The sequence below is a fragment of the Aphis gossypii genome, unplaced genomic scaffold, assembly GCF_020184175.1.
Source record: "Aphis gossypii isolate Hap1 unplaced genomic scaffold, ASM2018417v2 Contig00205, whole genome shotgun sequence".
NCBI classification, from domain to species: Eukaryota; Metazoa; Arthropoda; class Insecta; order Hemiptera; family Aphididae; genus Aphis; species Aphis gossypii.
Genome location: NW_026083026.1, coordinates 227487 through 251362, shown reverse-complemented (window position 1 = coordinate 251362; position 23876 = coordinate 227487). Strand labels below are relative to the sequence as shown.

General features: G+C 28.5%; 1 protein-coding gene, 1 long non-coding RNA gene and 1 pseudogene across 5 annotated transcripts; 1 reads left to right on the top strand and 2 right to left on the bottom strand.

The window, feature by feature from the left end:
- Positions 1-706: 706 nt before the first annotated feature.
- Positions 707-6645, bottom strand: LOC126553336 (uncharacterized). The gene is made up of 6 exons (XM_050208514.1): positions 6406-6645; positions 5999-6292; positions 5826-5912; positions 3130-3231; positions 2819-2947; positions 707-840 (listed from the first exon to the last, which is right to left on the bottom strand). The coding sequence occupies exons 2-6, from the start codon at positions 6285-6287 to the stop codon at positions 707-709; spliced, it is 741 nt and encodes a 246-aa protein (XP_050064471.1). The 5' UTR covers positions 6288-6292; positions 6406-6645.
- Positions 6646-16057: 9412 nt separating this feature from the next.
- Positions 16058-17364, bottom strand: LOC126553326 (uncharacterized). 4 transcript variants are annotated; one of them, XR_007606487.1, is made up of 4 exons: positions 17285-17364; positions 16811-17190; positions 16518-16727; positions 16058-16451 (listed from the first exon to the last, which is right to left on the bottom strand). It is a non-coding gene; the product is annotated as an uncharacterized LOC126553326 (long non-coding RNA). The 4 variants fall into 4 exon arrangements; XR_007606486.1 differs by having other exon boundaries at positions 17247-17358; XR_007606488.1 differs by having other exon boundaries at positions 16811-17160; positions 17247-17331.
- Positions 17365-18081: 717 nt separating this feature from the next.
- LOC126553335 (uncharacterized) lies at positions 18082-21596 on the top strand (annotated as a pseudogene).
- The last annotated feature ends 2280 nt before the right edge of the window (positions 21597-23876 follow it).

The following is a 23876-nucleotide window of genomic DNA, read 5'->3' as shown; positions in this document are numbered from 1 at the left end:
AGAAAATACTAGATAGATAATAGAAAAAAAAATTACGTGATTCTTAATCAGCCAGAGAAAAAAATTGCATACAATTTGGATAGCAATGCAGCTAGCTATTATACATAATGTTCAACCGTACAATGATTGAATCAGCATAATAACCAAGATTTATTCTTGGTACTCCTCTCTAACATTCCTAACGCATTAATCTCCCTAGCTACAGATTGAGCTAAGAAATGTATAAATATATATATGTATAAATAAATGAAATTATAAAAAAAAAATGAATAATTAAATATATATATATATATACACTATAAATGTACTATGGTAGTAAAAACTTGACAACTTATACAACTGTGTCAAACATAACAAATTGTCAAACAAATAATTATTGTTCAAGCAATAAAATTTCTTCCAAATAGAATATTAGTACAACTACTGTCATTATAATAATGAACAAAAGTAATAATAATTCCATGTGAAAAACAAAACAAATCAATGTGTATGTCTTCTGTGCACTACAGGCATGTCTAATATTACAAATGATGTTTAAAAATTATTATTATATTTTCAATTTTTATACACATTTTTTATCACTATGAATAAGAACAAAAAAAAAAAAATGAAAACAGTATTATTTTTATTGTTAAAATAAACAAAATATTTAGTACTTTCAAACACTATTAATCATAATTTATTCATAATTAGTTTTTAAAAAATGTCACTCCATCGTAGCAGTATTATAATTATTTTTGTTGATCATCCTATACTTAGCATGAACCAACCATGTTGCTAGTGGTACATCAAATTCTCTATCAATTAGATTTTGAAATTTTGGATGAACTCTAATTGCATCTATAAAAATGGGTTACATTTTATTATTATAAACAGATTTAAACATAATAAAAATATATAAACTTACCAATCAATAAAAGATTTTTTTTTCTTAAACCCTTGTAAAGAGAATTCAAGTATGACTTTGTCTTCAAACATTTTCGCCATCAGCCTTCTGACACTGTCACCAACACTTTTTGTTCCAACTAACAATGTTAATTTTGAGATCTACAAAGTACAATTGAGTTCATTAAAAAAAGTCAAATAATACAAAATTAACAAAAATATTTTATGACACTCGTCTATAAAGTCAACATACTATTTTTTTATTTTTATTTTTTTTTATTTATTTATCATTCAAACAAAATTACAAAAACATATAACAGATTCGATTAACCTCTCTCCTTTAAGCTAGGCTTGTGATGAAGAGAGGGAGTTATTGTAGTTATAAAATTTAATAATATATAATATAATATAACAAAACGTATACTAATATGTATGTTAATATAATAGACTATGAATAAAGTAATATAATGAGAATAATGAGAATATATAATATGATCTACAAAAGAAAAGAAAAATACAACATAACACTCAACAATTATAAAAGCATAATACTTAGTAAATAAATTTAATAAAGTTATAACATTTCAAAGTTTTATAAACAAAGAAAAATGAAAATACTTTACATACATAACGCGTTCTTCTCTAATTCCAAAAATAAAAACTTGTATACCACATATTTAATATTAAAAGTATCACCCATTATCACATTTTTTTTAAATTCATACGGCATAGAATTAAAATTGTCGGTCCCAGATAGTCTACAAAAGACTGTCCAAAGATTTATTGGTGTATATAACAGGAAAGTCATAATTTCTAAATTCTCTTTTTTTATCTAATTTATTGTAGTGATTATCTCGTCTAACATGTTTCAATAAATGCATTATTACTATTTTTTTGTAAAGGTACCTTACCGGTAAAACACCGAATTCCATGTAATTTGCTTTTGTAGATCCCGTAACAGTACATTTATTTAGACAAATTCTGATTATATTATTTTGATTAATTGTTAATGCATTTAGTATGTTATCTTTAAGGCCACCCCATACTAATATACCATATTGAAAATTAGACTGATACAGTGCATAGTAAATTGTTCTTAATGTTTGTTTCGGCACCATACATTTAATTTTTACTAGCTTGTAAGTTATAAAACGTAGTTTACCTAATAGGTTGTTGATGTGTAAATTCCATCTCAAGTTCTTATCGAATATAATACCCAAGTATCGAATTTTTTCTACTTTTTTAATAGATTTACAATTTAGGGAGTCACAGATTTTGTTTATATCACAGTCATGAATTGTAATATTATTGTAATTAATATCATTTTTTATAATTGAGAACTGCATGAAAACAGTTTTTTCAACATTTAAGATAAGATTTCTATCTTTTAATCTGTTACTTATCTGTCTGAAACCTTGGTGAGCTTTTTCATACACACCATCCCAGGTCTTATGAGAAAAAAGCAGACATGTATCGTCAGCATAAGTGATTATAGATCCATCAATATTGACTTCACATATATCATTTATATATATAATAAAGAGTATTGGACCCAAAACACTGCCTTGTGGTACACCAGATTTAATTACACATGTATTACCATTAACTTCATTTATTTTAACTAATTGTTTCCTATTATGCAAATAACTTTAAAACCAGTTTAAACTTGAACATTTTATTCCAAAGCTGGGTAGTATATTCAATAGAATGTCATGGTTGACTGTGTCAAATGCCTTAGCTAAGTCTAAGAAAATTGCCATCGTTTTGTTTTGTTATCTAAATTACCATAAATGTACTGAGTGACTTGATATAGTGCATTATCCGTACTTAATCCCGGTCTAAAGCCGTATTGATTTTTTGACAACAAACTATTTTTTCTAGAAAATCAATAATCTAATTTTTATAATTTTCTCGAATATTTTGGAAAAGTTACTTAGCATGGATATCGGTCTATAGTTAGTCATAGACGCTTTATCTCCGCTTTTAAATAAAGGTTTAACAACTGCCAATTTTAGGTTATCAGGAAAAATGCTTTGTTCAATACTTAAATTGTAAATGTAAACTAGAGGATCAATTATATTTTAAACTATAATTATATTATAACTATATTCAATCTGAATTGTTTATCTAAATCAATTTTTTGTTCTAAATCCTCAAGTTCATTAATTGACTTTATTGGAAAAATTTCATCAAGAATAAAAGCTTCTTGAAATGTGTTTGGTAGGTTTGAAGAAATTAATGTGCCTCCACTCTCCAAAATCATGTTTGATGCATTTACAGTGTGACTTAATGCAGTTAAATCATATTTAATTTTAGTTAATGAAGTTATAACAAACTTTTGAAAGTCTGAAACAATAAGCATACAATTTAAGAACACAATTTTATAATTTTTATTTTTATTCAATTATCAGAATAATAATACAAATGTAGTCATCATGTAGATAAACAAAAATTACAATTAACTTAAGTTATTAATAGAAACTGCATATTTTTACATAAATTTTTAAATACTATTTAAATTATTATTAAAATATTATTGATTTATATATAACTCCTAAGATTAGCATTTTAAAATAATTTACATTTTCGGTTAAACTATGTCTAGTTATTATTTAGTACTTAACTTTTATAGTTCTTACTAACTAAAAACAAAAAAGAATATAATTTTTCAATTTTGTTACTTTAGAATAAAGGAAATTATTTTTAGTTAATTTAGTAATCTTTTATAATATTTTATTATTATAAAACATGATAACAGATATACATGAATCTAAAAGTTTTACTACAAATAACATTAATAAGAAAATGTGTTGGATGGAAAATAAAATGTGAACAAACTATTATATACCAATAGGTAAAAAAAATACTAAAACTTACTAACCTTACCTATACTAAAATAGGTTTTGGCGGGTATTGCAGTATATTATAATTATGATAAAAGTAGCTATTAATAACACTAATTTATTTTTATGACTATTTAATATAATGCATTTACAAATTCTATGCTAATATGGAATACAAATCAATTCCCATGGTAGGCAAAATAAATTATTTATTTAGATCCGTGTCTTACAAGTTGAAATATGTGTTTAATATTTATATTTAAAAAGGAGTATATAGGAACAATTTTATCCTTATTGTTGAAATATTTGCATTATTACTAGAAAAATAATACAATTTTCATTGAATTTTGCAGCAATAAGATAGGTTTCTTGAAACAAATAAATGTATTGTGGATTATACTTTTTTTTTTTTTATATATAGTAGCCATAAAATGATTAATATGATTAATGGTTATTAAAATTGCAATAAATGTAAGCTATAGATATGTTAGTATTTCAAATAACACATGACCAACAATAATTCTTTATAGTTAAGAGCATGAAGATTAGAGATAAGGAGACCAAACTCCATATACAAAATATGGCCCGACAAAAGTCGCACGGTTATTCTGCCACCAGGAGCGCGTCGTTCGATTAGAGGGCTATGTTTTACCACATATTATATGTATTTTACTATAAATGTACGTTATTTTTGTATTTGAATGAAATATAAATTATCATTCATTACTTATTACCTGCTTATATTTAAGTATACTTAAATATACAAGTAAAGTTCAAAAGGTGTTTCCTGTAAAAAAAAATTAAAATTCAAAATATTATATATAATATATAAATAATAATAATATAAATAATTGATTTTTGTTGTTTGACATCTAAAGCATAACCAGTATTACACCCTGGTACAAAACAGCACTTAACCATTTTTAATGTTTAGGTAAAAAAATAAAAAATACAATAAGTACTCTGGTTTTATGTATAATTATTGTATTTAAATAATCAAACAAATACAAAATAGTAATACAAATTATTTGAAACCTTATCATTGTCTATTTAAAAATTTAATATTTTGATTAAGTCAATAATAAATAATCATATGGAAATCATCTATGTCCATATGTTTAATAGCTAATTATAATAATATATTTGTTTTTTATTATTGAATCAATTTAAACCAATATCCCCCTAATTCTGTAAATATGTTTTAGATCCGATCTAAATCATAAAGTAATAAATTATTTGCAAGGAATAATAAATCGTGATTAATTCGAAAAACATACATAATTCCTATTATATATAGTATAAATAGTATAATAATACTACATGTCTACATGCTATAGTTGTAAAATGTAGCCCTCTAATCGAACCTACATTTTACAATAGCTATTACAATAATTTTTTCAATAGCTATTAAACACATGAACATAGATGATTTCCATATGAGTATTTATTATTGACTTAATCAAAATATTAAATTTTTAAATAGACAATGATAAGGTTTCAAATAATTTGTATTACTATTTTGTATTTGTTTGATTATTTAAATACAATAATTATACATAAAACCAGAGTACTTTGTATTTTTTATTTTTTTACCTAAACATTAAAAATGGTTAAGTGCTGTTTTGTACCAGGGTGTAATACTGGTTATGCTTTAGATGTCAAACAACAAAAATCAATTATTTATATTATTATTATTTATATATTATATATAATATTTTGAATTTTAAACTTTTTTTACAGGAAACACCTTTTGAACTTTACTTGTATATTTAAGTATACTTAAATATAAGCAGGTAATAAGTAATGAATGATAATTTATATTTCATTCAAATACAAAAATAACGTACATTTATAGTAAAATACATATAATATGTGGTAAAACATAGCCCTCTAATCGAACGACGCGCTCCTGGTGGCAGAATAACCGTGCGACTTTTGTCGGGCCACTTTATAAACGGGCGGCTCATAGGAGTTTGGTCTCCTTATCTCTAATCTTCATGGTTAAGAGCATTATAATAGGGACATAATAATACAAATTATTAAAAAATAATTTTTTAATTAATTATTTGTAATATAATATTTAATTTTAACACATACCAGCTGGTGGCATTAAATAACGATCTTCTTTGTCTGTGTTAATTCTGGGTCTTGTGGTTGAGTTTGTTTCAGGAATCAAAACAGTATCTGTAATAAGTCATAAAATACACAATGAATTATTTCAATTATACATAACAGACAAAAATAAAATAAAAAATAAGTTTACTTCAAACCTTTTATAGTTTTTTTTGATGGCTCAGACATAAATAATGCTCGCTTATAAGTTTTCATCGTTTCATCAACAGAAGAATTCATAACAGGCTGGGATGATGTACCAATAAAATGATTTTGGTGATTACTGCTCAAAATATCATCTTTTTCAACAAGTATTTTTCCGATTGGTGATTTCAAGTAGTAATTGTTGACATTATCTGGGGATTTATCAGGCACATTATCATACACAATGGTTGATTTTACTGGTGTATTGAATGTATTAACTGCAGGTGATTTGATTGGGCTCATATCAACTGAATACAAAATATACAATATTGTAACAATTATAGTTAATTAGATATCTAGCAACCTACATAGATATTCAATATAATATATTAGGAAATTATTATAAATAATTTAAACATACCATTTGCTGAACGTTTGGGAAGGTACTCTGGGTCATTATCAGAATCAACTATGTCTTCAATTTCAGATTCTGAAATGTTATTAAAATCTACTAGTTTGTCCTGAGAGTTGTTTTTTTCTGTACAAATTCAAATTATTTTAATTATGTAGCAATAAATGTACATTAATCAATAAACTAATATATAGGGTACCTATAGTGTCCTCTAAAAAAAGAATTTTTATGTTGGACAGATTAGATTATTTCATTACAATCACCATCTAGGATACTAATTTATTTACATCAATACAATTTAATTATAATATTTAAGTATACATTATTATAAATTTGACAAGTGTTTTATATTTATTTATAAAATAAATTAAACAATTAATGATATACATAGGTATACCTATTTCTATTTTAAAATAGACTTATTTTTAAAAAAAACTTATTAAAAATGTATTTTACTGGTTACCAAAGATGGAGGACTTGGAATGAGTGAAGACTTTGAAGAATTTCCATATTTCTTGATGGATTTTTTTATCTTTTTAAAATCTTCATTTTCAGAACATAAATCTGATAAGAACTGAGCTTATTTAGCTTTTAAACGAGCTTCAACTAAACTGCCTAAAGTATAGCACACATTAACTAAATAAACAACAACTTAAAAATATTGAAGTACAGTTAAAAAAATTGGTCATGTTTCTTACCATATGGATATCCAAGAATTCTAGTTGAAAACCATTGAAATTCAACTTTGTTTGGATAAATCCGTTTTTCGATCATTCTTTTAACACAGTTTTTTGATAATGGCCATGCACATTTTTTATCCTTTTTATTGAACCATACATTAGGAACTGACTCTATTGTATTTTCTTTGAGAAAATGAACAACAATCCACATTATGCTGTTTCGTCATCAGTATTAAAATAATAACATAAAAAAAAAATTAATAGGTAAATAAGTCATAAGATATTATAGGTATTAAGTATAGTAAAAAGTTTAAAAATAATAATTATACATTAAATATTATAGGTATTAAGTATAGTAAAAAGTTTAAAAATAATAATTATGAATTAAATAGATTAATAAAAATACAAGTTTAAGTATGAATTAAAGGCATTGCAATTAATTTGTTATTGTGAGTTAACAACATAACTTTTTTATTTATTTCAAAATAATTCCAATATTTTAAATTTTTAGAAGGAGAATCAACAATAAAAATATTTAATAATTTTGAATCAATAGGATTTTTATACAATGCATTTTTATTTTCAAAAATTCTTCCGATTATTATTAAGTGGTTTTGACTTTGTACAATGTTCAAACATCTAGCGAGCTCTCCGCTGTTAGTTAAAAAAAACTTTCTTTTCCAATGGCTATGTTTAGTTTTATATGGCCTATTTGTAATTTTTTAAATTGAATTCCAACAATATTATTAATTAATGGTCCGTCCGTATGTGGTTTTGATGTAATATATTGTTTTGGATTTTGAGAAACATTCTTTTGTATTTTACTACTATAATATACTTCATTATATCGATTTATTACTTGTTCAAGAGGCTTATCATGTTTTCTTACTTTGGATTTCAATTCTTTCATAAAATTTTCAAAAACAAACGCACTACAATTATCAAGAGGACCGTAGCGTTCATAGTCATTTGATATGTGTGTTAGTCCATGAATATTGTGCGAAATGTGTTGACAGCCATATGTCATTTCAAACGTTTGGACAAAGTAATTTAAAAGTTGTTTCGAATAATTTACATATTGCTGGTAATCAGGACTTAGAAGTACTAACATAGAAACATGTAAGGCCATAAAATTGGTGTAAGCATCTTCATTCAAAATATTTTTTAGCACAAACGGTCCTATGTACAGTAAAAACAATCGTAACTCGGTAGCTTTCCACCTGCATACTTCTTGTATTTCTCTCGTTTTTCTAACAAAGTCAGAGGGAATATAAGGTTTTAAATCCAACAATGATGATGTAAGCTTCTTGACATTACGACTATGTAAACGAACAAGCAATGGCCCTTTATGCAACCAAAGTAAAATTAATTTCTTAACAGCACCCAAACAGACTAAATGCATGTAGTCCAATGAGAATGAATGAACTAAATCTAATCCTGATAACTCCATGAGTCTTGATATTTCTCCAGTATGATGCTCTTCGTATAGCATATTTATATATGCATCATGAGTCCTTTCATTTGGTTTTTGATCTAAGTATGGGAAACACACACGGTTTTTAAAATATTCACCTTCTTGTATACACCTGGTACAAGAAGAAAATCCCGAATGACCTTTAATTTTTAATAAAAATGCTTTAGCAGGAGCATCGCATACAAACACATCAATTGACACTTTTTTCAAAACACCATTGACAACAATACCATTAACAATAAGTTCTTTGGCTTCTGAAATAAAATCTGCTAAAAAATCATTGCTATCACAAGATTTAGCAGTGCCATAGTAAACACCTATAGGAAAAACTTTTTTTGTGGTGTTATTCATGACAAATGCTAATATAGGCCAAAATTGCCCTTTACTGCTTTTGGACAATGGAAGACCATCGATGCCAATGGCAATTTTAATCTCACAAGAGTCAGTTATTGCATATCTTAATATACCAGCTGCCAATCCAAAATGATAATAATGGCCAGGGTGGACATTACGAATATTAATTCTTGGTCTCTGCGGTGTGGCTAGTAGTGTTCTTGCATCTCTTGGTAGATCTTGGGTGTTAATAGTTTCATATTTTTTCATAACATTTAATAGTTTATTAACAGTTAAGTTTGGTACATTGCATTCAATAGCCCAAATACCTAAGTCTTCTTTAAACCTATTATTTACAAAACTTTTCCTTTCTGTAATTTCATGTATGTCTGATAATATTTTATCTGGTGAACTTAAAGGAGAAGAAACCATAGGAACTGCCTCAGAAAAATGTGAGCTTGGTTGTTCTACTTGCATTGAGTCTGTTTGACAAGCAATTTTAGGAGAAAGGTTCAGATAGTCAGTTGAACAGGTAACATTATTTTCATTGAATTGGATAGGAATATCAGAATGATTTATGGAATAAATTTTTAGAATATTATCCAATTCTTGTTTTCTTTTTCTTCTTTTGGTACGATTACTTTTAATCATATTGAAAATTATAAGTTAAAAATATTATTTTAACATTTATTAAATCCTGCAAGAGATAATTTAATAAGAGTTACAGCTGACTGACTCTACATTCTTTAAAATTACTAAATGACAAAAGACAAAACTCAAAATTCCACAGCTCACAATACAATATTAACCAAAAAATTACTCCTGATTTTTGTCTTATTAAAATAAATTAATCATTTAGGTAATCAATTGTTAAAAAAATAAAATTATAAGTAAATATGCTAAATAAGTATTTACCTATATATATTAGATACATACATGCATACATATTATATGTAGGTATTACTATATATTATATTATAGGTATTGTTATTACTTATTACTTACTACATCTATAAATTCATAAAATAAAAATTATATAATGTAGGTACTTACATGATGTGAAGCAATCAAACATCAATATCAGTTTAAAATGTATTAAAAGCTACACGTTCAAATCACAATACTGGGCATTAGACCTTAACACAACAGGTGCTCCAGAAAATGCTATAGTAAAAACAATAAATGAAATAATTTTTAATGTAAAATATAACTTAAAAACTAGTATCAGCCTGACTCACGACCAAGCACCATCAGCCACAAACCTAAACAAAATTTAACTACTATTTCATACCTACATTACAATAAAATCATTTTATTTTTAATTAAAAAATATTTATTAGATAGGTAGGTACTAACTGTAAAATTATATGATATTTAAATTAAATAAATATATTGGAGTTTAAAAGATTTACATACTTTTTTCGATTTGTACACAAAAAATTAAAAAAAAGGTATACATAGGTAAACCCAATAAACATCAAATAAACACAAATGAAATAAATTAGCTATACATTAATAAAATAGTTGTTTTTTAGTTTAACACTAGAATATTCTAACATATAAAATGTTTATTGTCTATTTGACCAAGCTGCAGAAGTTAAGAAATTCAGATATTGTTGGCTGATCGAAGATAGAAATTTAGATTTAAAAATTTGAACTTTAGAAATTACTTACTTAAAACTTAATTTCACGTTTACACTGAAGTATAATACCTAACATATTTAAATGCTACGCACAAAACCATAATGTGGTGAATTAAAAAAAAAACCAAAAAAATGTGAAATGTTTCCACAACTTAAATAATTAATATAATTTAATATAATTAATAATTATAGGTTATAAAGTACATTTTCTAATTTGGCTATGGGCCCTTAATAATTTAAAATATTCAAGAGCCCCAGGTGGCCAAGTGGGCCAGACCGACACTATTCAACACTTAAGTATAGGTATTAACAGGGTATATTGTAAAGCGCTGTTGAGCATTGTTTGCGATATTGAGAAAATGTTTTGCGTTGTTGGAAATACATTTTTATGTTGTTGATAATGTTATAATAATAAAATTACGGGTGAGGAACTAAGGAAGTTGGTGAACTTATTCGAAAATAATATTTTTGAAAAACTACGGATGTCATAAATTTGTGGGAATTATTGATTTTTGATTATTGATTAAATGTTAAATTATTTGACTAGTTATATGTATTATTTTAAAGATTATTTTTCGGAAATCGATTACCTTATCGGTACTTGCTTACGCCGAACATAGACATACAATCTAGTATGATTGTATGTCTATGTAACCAGTATGTATGATTTAGTATTACCTATGTGTATTGTATAATATACTATTTATATGGGTTATAAATATAACATTATAATAGGTATTTGCAGGCCTTGGTTTCTTACGATTCAATACCGGTAATTCCGCCGATAATTATTTTACAAATCGCCGGCTTTCTACTTATTGTACGGGTATATTCAATATTGTATTCATATTTGAAGTGCAATATTAGTTTGAGTGTGTACCTAATAAGTAATAATTAGCTTAGTGTTTATAATATTATTCAAATATAGTATATATAGACGTCAGACACATCATTTCGGTAAGTACCTACCTAGTAGTATTATACTTGTATGTGAAATGTACGGTTTTTGTTATATGGTCCAATTGGATTTTAATTATTTATTTGACTTTTATATTTTTATATTTCATAGTAAGCTGCAATAATAATTAATTATTGTTCCCACAAAACATATACCTAAATACAATTTGGCTTGTTTTTAATAAAATTTATAAATTTAAATATAATTACGTAATTAGTTTTAAGTATACTTACATAAGTATCTTAAGTAGTTAATGTGTATTTACCTAATTAATTTTTATATTATCAAAAAAAGCCATTGGGAATAAAATTAATAAAGAATAATCATATTATCTAATATTCTAATAAATGAAAATATTTTCATTTTTCAAATGCCATGTGGGATGTTTGTTTTCTATGTATAATATGTATTTTTCTGGCGCGCTGTCGGTCAGCATCTGTGATTTGTACATTCTTAATTTTTATCAAATTGAAAATATGTAGAAAAACGATGTAAAAATATATTATTTTACTCCTTTTGGTAGACATTTTTTACACATTAAAACGAACAATAAATTGCACATTTATTTTTATTTTACATTATGTAATTTTGTAATAATTAAATTTCAGAAATGGCTAAACAAAATAAAAATCTTTTAAATTGGCTTATACCTAAATGTCCTACGGCTTCTGATATTCTACTTCCATTGAATAAAGAACTTGATGGTTTTGAAAATTATTCAAATGACACTACATCCCATGTTGAAGACGTAAGATCAGACGTTAACATAAAAACAGTTAATTTTTCTAAAATATCAAATGAAGATCATAAATCTACTCAGGTTTCGTCTAATACTTCCATTTCATCATTAAGTAAGAAAGAAGCTATTGCTACTGATGGTGTTTCAAATATTTGCAAAAAATCAGATATATTTAAACACTATCATAGAAATGGCAAGCATTTTATTCGGTGTGAAATATGTTACAAATTTCCTAATTTAGTTAAAGCATTTTCCGAGAAAAGTCAAATTCCAAATATCGCTCAAGAGTGTGGCGCAATTTATAGAAATGAATACGTAAAGAAGCATTTAGAAACAAAATACCATCTACAATGCGAAAAGGCTATGCGATTATCTACGCTGCCAGCATTGGATTCTGGTAAAAGTTCTATGGATAATTTAATATTGAAATCTCAATCTAATCTTGCAAATAAAATTGGTTCTTTACTTATTCACGTATATGGTGATGCTAAAAAATTAACGTTAAGTGCTCAAACGTTTCCCATGAGAGTAGTTACCAGTGAGATAGCATGTGATTTTTCATTTGAAACTTTTAACCAAAATTATGAATCAACTAAATTATTTGATTTTCAATATATAACACCTAGTTCTCATAAAGAATTATTAAAGTGCATCGTTGAAAGTTTCCAAAAACAATTTGCTTTGAACATAAAAACCAATGCTCTAGCAATGTCTTTGAGGTGTGATGGTTCAGTCGATCGTAGTCAAATCGATAAAATTTATATTTTATTGAAAATAATTACAAAGAAAGGGGAACAAGAACAATATTTTTTAGGAGCAGGTCAAGTATGTAAACGGGGAGCTGAAGGCGTATTAGAAGCAATAGAATCAGCATGCAGAAATAATGTTGGAGAAGCAACAATGGAATATATTTTAAGAAATATTTCATCCATCGTTACGGATGGAACAAATGTAAATATTGGAACTAGAGGAGGATTATGGGTTTTGATTGAAAATGAATGGAGAACAACAGCATCAACATCAAACATAAATTCAAATATCCCTTTACAAAAAATTTGGTGTGCAGCTCACCGTTCGAATCTTGCGTGGAAAGATACTATTAATTCTGTACCTGAAATAAAACATTTATTCGATAAATTAATAGGATTGTCTACATTTTTTCACACGTCTGCTCTTCGTTCACGAGAACTTGATGATGTAGCCTCAAAAAATAATTGTCAGTTACTTCGCCTTCCTAAACTTTTTACAGTGAGATGGACGGAGTTCTCATTTAGTCTAGTTAATGCAGTATTAACATCATGGCGTGCTTTAGTTTTATACATGCAAAACAGCAAAGAAAAAGAAGCCAAAGGATTTGAACAATTTTTATTAGATGAAGATAATATTAAATATCTTGCATTTATGGCTGATTTACTTTCAGTTTTTAGTCGTTATCAAAAAAAAAATACAATCTGATTCTACTACAGTTCTCGATATGACAAAAGAAACAACTTTGGTGATTGAGCGACTTAAAACATTAAAAACGAATGATCTTATTGGAGGTTGGGTTCAGGCTTTTAACGAAGCAACAAAAAAATATGATGAGAAAGGTGCATTAGAAGAATTTATGGGAATGAAGTTACAAAAACCACGAATTAAACGCAGAAAAGAACACCACAAATATGTTTCTGATACTCGGGATTTAGAATCGGTTTGTAACGAAATCATAATATCATTAACAAATTTTTTAAATGAACGTATTGACGTTAATTCAGATATGGTAAAGTATACAACTCCATTTGTTTCACTACAATCAACTGCTGACATTAAAAAAGTACATGAAATTTTAGCTAGTGATACTGATCTCATGGAATTATCTTTTGAATACGAAGACATTTTAAACATAGATACAATAACTGATATTCGTAAAATGAATTTATCTTCATTGGTATCATTTTTAGTACAGTCTGAATTTTATAAAAATGTAAGTTTAGTACTTTCCAGAATCTTAGTTGCTAAACCACATAGCGCTAATGTCGAACGTCTAATAAGTATAGGAAATATACTCAAGTCTTACGATCGACAAAATTTAACAGTTGAAACTGAAAACGAGTATTTATTTATATATTATAATATGCCTCCATTAACAATGTGGGATCCTAGACCAGCAGTACAATTATGGATAAACAAAAAAGACCGGCGAGTAAAAGATACACATAAAGCAAAGGAACAAACATGGTTTAAAGGCATATTTGAAGAAGCTGATAAGAAAACTACAGTATACAAAGAAGAAAATATAACAAAAAAAATTAAAAAGTTTTAGTTAAAATTAAAATTTTGAATAGTTTTGATACATTAAATTGTATTAAAGAAAAAATTATTATTTTTTTTACTTTTCTATTTAATATTATATTATATTGAATTTTAACATACCTATAATTAAAAGTATTAAAATTTATTTTTTATAATTATATTACACAATAAAATTCTGTACTTATTAAAAACTATATTTAAAATGACAAATGTTTTGGTCGAAATATATTCATTTTTGCAATGTTTATTAGTTTTATTGTTATATTATAATTATATTTTAGAATAGTTAAGAGTAGAGTTATAAATGTGTGACCTTTGATAGAGAGACAGATGGAATGTAATGTGTTGTTGACAAAAATCCTTAGAATAGACCCTGGGTATTAAATAGAAGTTATTAAGACAAAAAGTAATATGAAATAATCTATACTGACTTGTTGAAGAAGATTACAAATATAAAATAGACTCAAAATATTTTCACTTACAAAAGGCGATGACAAAGAACAAAATCGGCTGCAGCAAAGAATAGTAGAATAATTCACCAAACGGAGACACGAACACAAAGTCAAGGCTAATGAAGTAATAAGTAACTAAAGTAACGGCTAATAAGTAATAGTTAATAATTACTAATTTATTAGCGTCGACGCAACAGTCAGTTTATCTCCAAGATAACAACCGATCGAATATTCCAATGATAATGATTTAACTGAATTTTATTTTGGACTAGGTATTTTTAATTTTTTCCTTGAAAACGGCGGTGGGGCGACGACGACGACAGCGGCGACGATGACGATAAACAAAGAACGATATAAATAATAATACCAACATTAAATTATACGTGCGCGCATTGCGCAGTGGCATGTTTATTTGTCGATTATTGATATATTATAATAACGTATCATAATATACTACATTTTCTTCTATAATTCTTGTTATTTCTTGTTATTCTATATTTCTAGTTATTGATACAAATTCGGGTACGCTGCAGTGGCGTTTATTTTATTTTATATAATATGTAGGCACAACGCCACAACGGTTTTCCCAACCGTAACTAGTTAAATATTCAATATTTGTATATTGTACTATACTCCGGCGTCCGGCCCACGAGAGAAGTAACCCGTGTCCTGAGTCCCGACCAAAGCTGCGCATCCCTCACATAGTTGACATATCGCATACTCGGCCTTTCGAAGAAGTTAACTTGGCTTGTATAAATATTCTAAAGTACCTATAGAACCATTAGCCCCTTAAACTTTTAAGAATTTATCATTGTCATTCCAAATTATTACGTGATGATTTATAAGAGGGGGATAACACTTTTCTATAAAAGCCACCAGTTGTATGTCATACAGTCTTAATTAGCGTCAACTCGGTTGTAAGTAAACAGTTAAGTGTCTTTTGGTTTGATTTTTTCAAGATTTACCAGTATGGCAGGTAAGTCAAAATAATTATTTAAACATTTTTGAACTTGATCAGTGGTAACATAGTATTAAAATTAATTTTCAAATATCTTTAATGTTTAGTTTAATTATTAAGAGCTAATAAAAATAATTTATCATTAATGATTATATTTCTATATTTAAATTTACATAATAAATTATAATATACATAAAAATAAATATGTTAATTTACTCAATATCAATTCAAAATTTTAGTGACAAAAAATAAAATTATTTGTAAATTTAAAACAAATGTTAAACTAGTATTTGCTTAATAATTTTCAATATAAAAATGTATGTACACAATTCATCAGATGAACATGGTGGAAGAATCAGGTCGAGATCTCGGTCACCTCATAGAGTGATCGATATTCTTCTTGGCAATGAAGGAGCTCCATCAAGGAGAGTACCAGGGCTCAGAGGTCACTTGGTATATGCTGATGATGTTGGATACACATATGTGCAAAATCATCAATCCACTAATCGACGGTTAGTATTGAATACTTATAAAAATATAATGCATTAATATTGAGTACACTGGTTGATAGACTTTAATATGATTAATATACCTTAAAAAATAACCTTATAGACAGCTTCGATGTTCGCGTTACGAACGGGGATGTACTGCTACTGCATCAATGTCACTATTTCCAGAAAATAGTCCGATTCTAATGTATCAACCACACAATCATCATGTAGGGCATGATATAGAGATTGGGGCATTCTACGATGCAATGAGACGGCGTGCTTTAACAGAGGGGACACCTGCACGGACAATTCTGGAAGAAGAAGCGAGGAGGTAAACAAATTTACAAAATTACTTAAATACTTCATTTAGAATTATGTCAAAATGTACTCATACATGAATAATAATTTTTTAGATTTCCAAATGCAGGTATAGAGGTGTCTCGTGAGCAAGCACTACGGGCAATGCGCTATGTGCCACGAAGTGTGAATCCCCCAACACCAGATAATCTCAGGGCCATGGGAGAGATTATTGTGTCACCAACATGGCAAAACCGTCTACTTTATTCAGTAGACGATAATGCACCATTCTTCCATGGAAACTTGGAGTTCATAGTCAATGAAGAATTGATTTTTGGAGGATTGATTTTTTAAATTTGACATTTATACGACACATTGCTCCATACCTACGTGAAGCAAGAGTCTTGGCAATTGATGGTACATTTGGTGTTATTCCGCGAGTTCCTGCTGATTCCGAGCAGTTGATCACAATCCACGCTGTCTTGGATAATGTCGTAAGAGATATGTTAACATTAGATAATCAATTTACTTACATATTTAGTTTATTTAAATTTTATTTTCTTCAATTTACATTTGTAATTTAAGTCAGTTCCTGTGGTATACGCATTATTAAATCGTAGAACAGAAAACGTCTATATAGGACTGTTGAAACGCTATCAATAACGAAGTCGCTGCCGTTAGGTCGGCCTTCCAGCGCGCGTCAATGTAATATATAATACACCCGCGGACTCTGATCTCGACGACAAATCGCACGGGCTATGACAGATTATTATTATCTAACTGTTGCGCAATGCCGCCGGTATCGTTTTTACGTACGTCGCCCCGCCACCGTCTAAGCAGTATGCCCTGGACTTGCACGATAACTGCACGCATCTGCCGTTTGTGTCCGTCGCGTTATATTACGCGATTCGAAATACGTTTGCGAATCCGTCTGGTCGATTCGTCGGTGTTTTCGATGATATCGCATATGTTTCTTTTGAAAGCCTGCTATAACTTTCGCTGTTGCAACTAACCGCCGACAACGCCTATCGTTGTAAGCGACACCACGCCGTCATCCGTCGTCATAAAGGTCATATGCTAGTGACTTGTTTATGCGCTGCAGTTCTTCCCGTTATCACGACTTCTCCATTGCTGATACCACGCCACCCACCGTCGTAACTGTTGATACTAGTACGGTCGTTACATATTTTATTATCATTAAATATTTATTATCTTTTATCAATCTGTTATATCATTATTGTTGTTGTACTATTACATATACTCATGTGTAGCGCGTAGGATAAATACATATTCATTCATATATATTACATATACTGTATAACATATTTTAACTATTATTATTATTGCATGTAAAATAAAGGCTTTATGCCTTCTTTGTTAAAGTACATTCCGGGTATAGTTTATTAACAGGTCGCGAGTCATCAAATTAACCGCCTTACGGTAGGAGTTTGACGGCGCAACATTGGCAAATATGTGCGAAATAATTTACCAGAAGATATTTTTGACTGGCAAAATGTAAGTATTGTATCAGACTTTGAAACAGCCATGCGAAATGCAATACGAATAGTGATTCCAGAATGCCAATTGATCGGGTGCTGGTTTCATTTTTACCAGGTAATAAACAAATTGTGCATTAATGTTTTTATTATTGTATAGTATTTTTCTGGATTCTTTAATCTAGATATGAAACAGATATATGTATAAAAAAAAGTTTTCTAGTTCACCAATATTTTTAATATATTTCAGCATTTGTGATTTACCTTAGTCAATAAAGAAATTATATTTTCAAATGCACTATTTGTTTGCAGAGCATTTTACGTTTTGTCCAGACCCATGGCATGGTGACATTATTTCGTGAAAACCATCATGCTGCCACAATACTGAAAATGGTAATAAGAAATAACAATTAATGGCGGATGGATTAGGATCTAGTGATATGAGAAATTCTTACATTAATATTAACATTTTTTTTATATATAGATTATGTCTTTACCACACTTGCCACCACAACAGATGCCAGAATTGCCAGAAGACTTCCACATTCTTGGGGGTTTTCTAGCAATCACAAGATTGGCAACACGTATGGGCATACTGAACCGTATTGTTCAGTTAGTGGACTATGTCAGACAATACTGGTTGACAACAGTACGTCCATCTAGGTTTTCCGTTTATGGTGTAAACATCCGTACAAACAACTTTGTGGAAAGTTTTCACAGTATGCTTAAGTCCACCATAGGCATACATCCCCCAGTCTGGTCTTTTTACGGCAATTGATTTTTAATAAAAATATATAGTTGGCAAAAGCTAGAATTTTGATTGGTTTTTATAATTTTTTGCAGATCGATTACGATCGGTTGAAAGTAGAGTACGGAGGGAAACATTACAAACAATCAATGGCCAACAAGTGAGATAACTAACTATATATGGCTTACATTTTTGAAATTAATTTTAATTTTAATAAATCAAACTTTAAAGGTACGAAGATCTTTTGTGTCTAGCAGAGACACAAATAACTGCATTTTGGCTGATGATCTACGGAACATACGCTATAGACGCTATGACACAATGGCATATTTAAGAAGAGTGTCTTATTCGGTGAGAGGGTATATAGACATGCAAACAGGCCCTTTAGCTAATGGTAGGTACCATATAAATTCAATTGGGTGTATTAACTAAATGACAATAAAATGGAATTATAGAAATCCTTCTCGAAGATATTCCTGAACAGCTACCAATGATTGGACTTCAGCCTCTGCCACCTGTATTGCCACCATCCACATTCGTGGTGCTGGTAGAGGTAGGAGGGGTCGTGGTCGTCAACGGGCAGCAGCAGTTCCAGAAAACCATGGAATGGTCCGGCATCCAAATGTGCGCCAACAACCAGGTGGTAACCTTAGATTAATTGAAGGTCGCCATCTTCTCGGTAATATACAACTATACATTTAAATTAAAAATACATTATTTACTCTAGTTACTATACTTTAAATATAAATATTATAGGGAATACAGACAATATTGAGGTGCCAATCCAGATTCAAGGTAAGCATATAGAAATAAAATATGATAAAAAATATATTGTCTTTACAAAATATGACTTTTTTGTTTGTTTGATTAGCAAATAATGAAGACCGAAATGAGCCCATTGATCAGCCAGAAAACGAAAGTATGCCTTAGAGTATTTCTATAAATAAAATGTTGGAGTGTCGCCCTTGGGCGGTTCTCCACCCAAGTACTAACATTTTGTAATTTATTCTTCTATGCCCATAAGTTTATTGAAACTGTATTACAGATTATATATTATTCTAACAAATTTAAAAATAATAAATAAAATAAACTATTTATGAATAAATATTCACTTATTCTACAATTTAATTTGTTTTGAAGTTGAACAGCCACATATCAATGATACGTTAGCGGAGGAAGAGATCTATGAAATAGTTGAGCTTGGCATAGATGATGCTTTTGTTGACGGTAGATTGATTTTAAATGTTATAATACTGAAACATTAGCTTAATAACTTTCCATTTAGTTTCAGAACAAAATACTCAACCAGCTCACCAGGCAGCTGATTTAGATATCCCTACATTTGAAGGCAAGTTATTATTATTATAATAATTTTCCATTAAGAGGACGTTACACTGATATTTGTTATCTTCGTCTTAGAAGTGCGTAACATACCTAATTTTACTCTCAAAAAATCATGTTTAGCTATACTAGTTTAAAAATTAGAGTGAATTTAACTCATAAAATGTAAAGGTAAGATTATTTTGTAGAGTAGGCTTTTTATTATATTTTAATTTTAAAGCAAGTTATAAAAATTTATTTTTTATAATATTAATATTTATTTTTAATTTTAAAATTGTAAATTTTATGTCACATATTAAAATACTCATAGCTCACTTTAAAGTTAAAATATAATACAAAGCCTACAAGATGCCATACAATAAACTTAGCTTTAAATAGTAGAAGAGGGCAAATTTAATCTATTTTTTAAACTAACGAAGCTAAACGTGTTCTATCGAGCTTACAATTTGTTATGATACACACTTGTAAGATGGAGACAACAAAATATGGCCTGGTAACGTCCTCTTAAATAGAATTGAAAAATAAAAACTCACTTATACTTTTTATTCTAAAGGTGACCCTGTAGACAGATGTTTTGTTTGCCTTGAAAGTTGGAGCCAAGTAAAGTCGGCCAACATTTTGGTGCCTTGCGGTCACGGATGGTGCTGTGATGAGTGTGCGACTCAATTAGATAAGTGCGGAATTTGCAAAGCAGAATTTCCCACAACACAGCCCATCCATATAGTGCATGTTAACCTAGGAGATGGTAAATATTAATAATGATACAGTAAATTGAAGTTTTTTTTCTTTTATAATTAAAATATACAATTTTTATTAAAAGGTAAATGGATGTCAAACAATTCTTTACTTGATCTAACTGGAAGTCAGTGTCTTGGATGTATGCGTCATGTACAATATGTACCAGACCAGGCGCAATACATACTGTCGGACTGTGGCCATGGATGGTATTGTGCAAGCTGCATCTCAACACCTCCTGCCACATGTGACGTCTGTGGTGATATGGTCGAAGGTACCTTGAGAATATTCTTAAATTGAAAAAATATTTCATTATTTTTTTGTTATTCATTAATATATATATATATAGATATATTTTTTTTTATATATTACAACACTTTTTTTTATATATTTATATTATATTATATTTTTATTTGTTTTGTTTATTTACTTAAATAATTTCTTGATTTGTTTAGTTATTTATTGTATACTAAAATGCTAAGATAGCTGACATAAATATATCATTTTTATATTTTCTTATTAATTATTATTCAGGAGAAATTCTACCAAACTTCCATCAATAGCAGATAATATGTTTTAAAATAAATTGTTACAAAAAACGTATTCCAAGAGATAAGATCACCACATAATATTAATTCATCTACCTATCATAGAGATTGGCTCAAACGACTGTAAGACAAAATATTTATACTTCTTGTTTTGTTGTTGAAAATTGTTAATAAGCTTACTCATATAATCATAGGTGCAATTTGAACTTTTGACTTGGGGGGCTGAATATATTAAAAACATGAAGACCATTGCAAAATAGCATATTAAAATTGTATGTCCTAGGTTTTGGGGGAAGGGGCTACAAATTTGTGCCTATGCATATAATATCTACTTATACCAATTTAAATTTAGATATAAATCATCTATTATATTTATAAGCTCTTTATTTTTCAAAATATGGCAAAAATGGTAATTTATATACAAAAATAAAAAAACAAGTTAATATTTCAAAACCAATATCTCTTGAAAATGTCATCTATAATGTATCATTGATATAATTGAATTAAAAACATAGTACATCCTGTTTTTGAGGTAATATCTAAAATATCTTCAAAAAATAAAATGCCAGTTTTCCAATTTAGGTGTAGATAGCTTTTATTCGAATCACAATTAGTATGTGTTATGGATTCCATCATCATCTGAATAGAATGAATGGATATAAAATTGTTTATAACTTTTCAACCAAAGACAAAGTGGTCTTAGATTAATGTGAAAAGAATAATTCAATTACACAAAACAAATTTACTAAAACTTTTTTTATAGAAACTGGAGTCAACAAATTATATTAATAACAAATAGCTTAATGAATTTCAAATTATGAGATGTGATTGGGATCAAAGAATATCTGATATAAATTAAAAGTTTTGTGGATCCAGCGGCAATTGTTTGTTTCAAATTATTTTTAGTAATACAAGATGGAAGAGCTTTAAATGATTACAAAGAGTGTATCTAAGAAAATATTATAATTATTACCTTGTCATATTGAGGAAAAAAAATGACACTGAGATTGCCTAATAGTCATAACAAATATTTAACATATTAAAATATCAAATTTCTAATTTATCCATGGTCTAAATTAAGATAATATTATAAGTAGTGATGTTACGAACTGTTCGATTTTCAAACCGAACCGAACCGAACTCGGGGTGTTCGGCTCGGTTCGAAAATCGAACTAAATATTGCAAATATTCGAACCGAACCAAATACCTAATAGTTCGGTTCGAAAATCGATCCAAAGAATTTAAAAACAAGTCGGCGATCGGACGATCCAACATTATTATTAATAACTAGCAGACCCGGCGAACTCCGTTTCGCCACCAGATTCGTTTTATGTAACATTTCGTTTGGTGATTAAAAGATAAAGAAAAAAAATTTTTTTTGTTATATATTTGAAAAGGAAAATATTTATTTCATTTCACAACAGTAATAAATTCATTTCAATTACCTACTAAAATGAAGTGTTATTTAATTGTTTCATTGTAGTGCTCTTTGGTAAACCACATTTTTTGTTTTTTGGTCTGACGTTAACACAACAAAGCGGATGGTTTCCCAACTCGTGAACACGCAACGTATAACTGTCCATGTGAAAATCAATGATTTTCCAAATTTATCCCGCAAACACTAAGCGATTGGCCTTGCGACTTATTAATTGTCATTGCGAACGCAAGGCGAACTGGGAATTGCAATCGTTTGAAGTCAAACGGAAGATCAGTCGGAATCATTGGTATTCGAGGAATACATACATTTTCACCTGCGTACTTTCCGTTAATAATGGTTGCCTCAATTAAATTCGGCATAAGTCTCTTTACCGAAAGTCGAGTACCGTTGCAAAGTCGCGGTGGATTCAAATTACGCAGTATCAAAATAACTGTACCAACTTTCAGTTGCAAGTTATGTGGTGGAAATCCTGGTATCTCCAGAGAGTTCAAAAACTCCGTTGGATAATTTACTACATCATCGGGATTTGTTATTGAATCAACGGATTTGTATGTCACCAAATCGCCAGCAATTTTTGATTGAATGGTGAAATTCAGTGCGTGGACATCATTATTCTTTGCTGCAAGAATTGCTCGTTGACTTAACCAAGCATAATTCTTATAATTCTCACTAATGTTTGGGAAAACATTTTCAATAAGAACTAATTGAGTGTCTACAAATCGGCAAAAGTCGTTGGTAAGAGTAATTAATCCAGATGTCGCATCAACTGGGACTTTTCCATTTCCAAGATCTAACAATTGTTTGGAAAATTGTGCAGCACTTTGATCATTTTGAAGTTGAACTCTCATATTAGTGGT

What these genes read in the sequence shown, in the direction of transcription:
- LOC126553336 (XM_050208514.1), bottom strand. Translation starts at nt 6,287, where the DNA reads ATGAGCCCAATCAAATCACCTGCAGTTAATACATTCAATACACCAGTA. An exon ending in TTATTTAATGCCACCAGCTG is followed by an intron (nt 3,232 to 5,825) that starts GTATGTGTTAAA and finishes TTATTGTTTCAG; the next exon opens with ACTTTCAAAAGTTTGTTATA. An exon ending in TAGACCGATATCCATGCTAA is followed by an intron (nt 841 to 2,818) that starts GTAACTTTTCCA and finishes CCATTTTTATAG; the next exon opens with ATGCAATTAGAGTTCATCCA.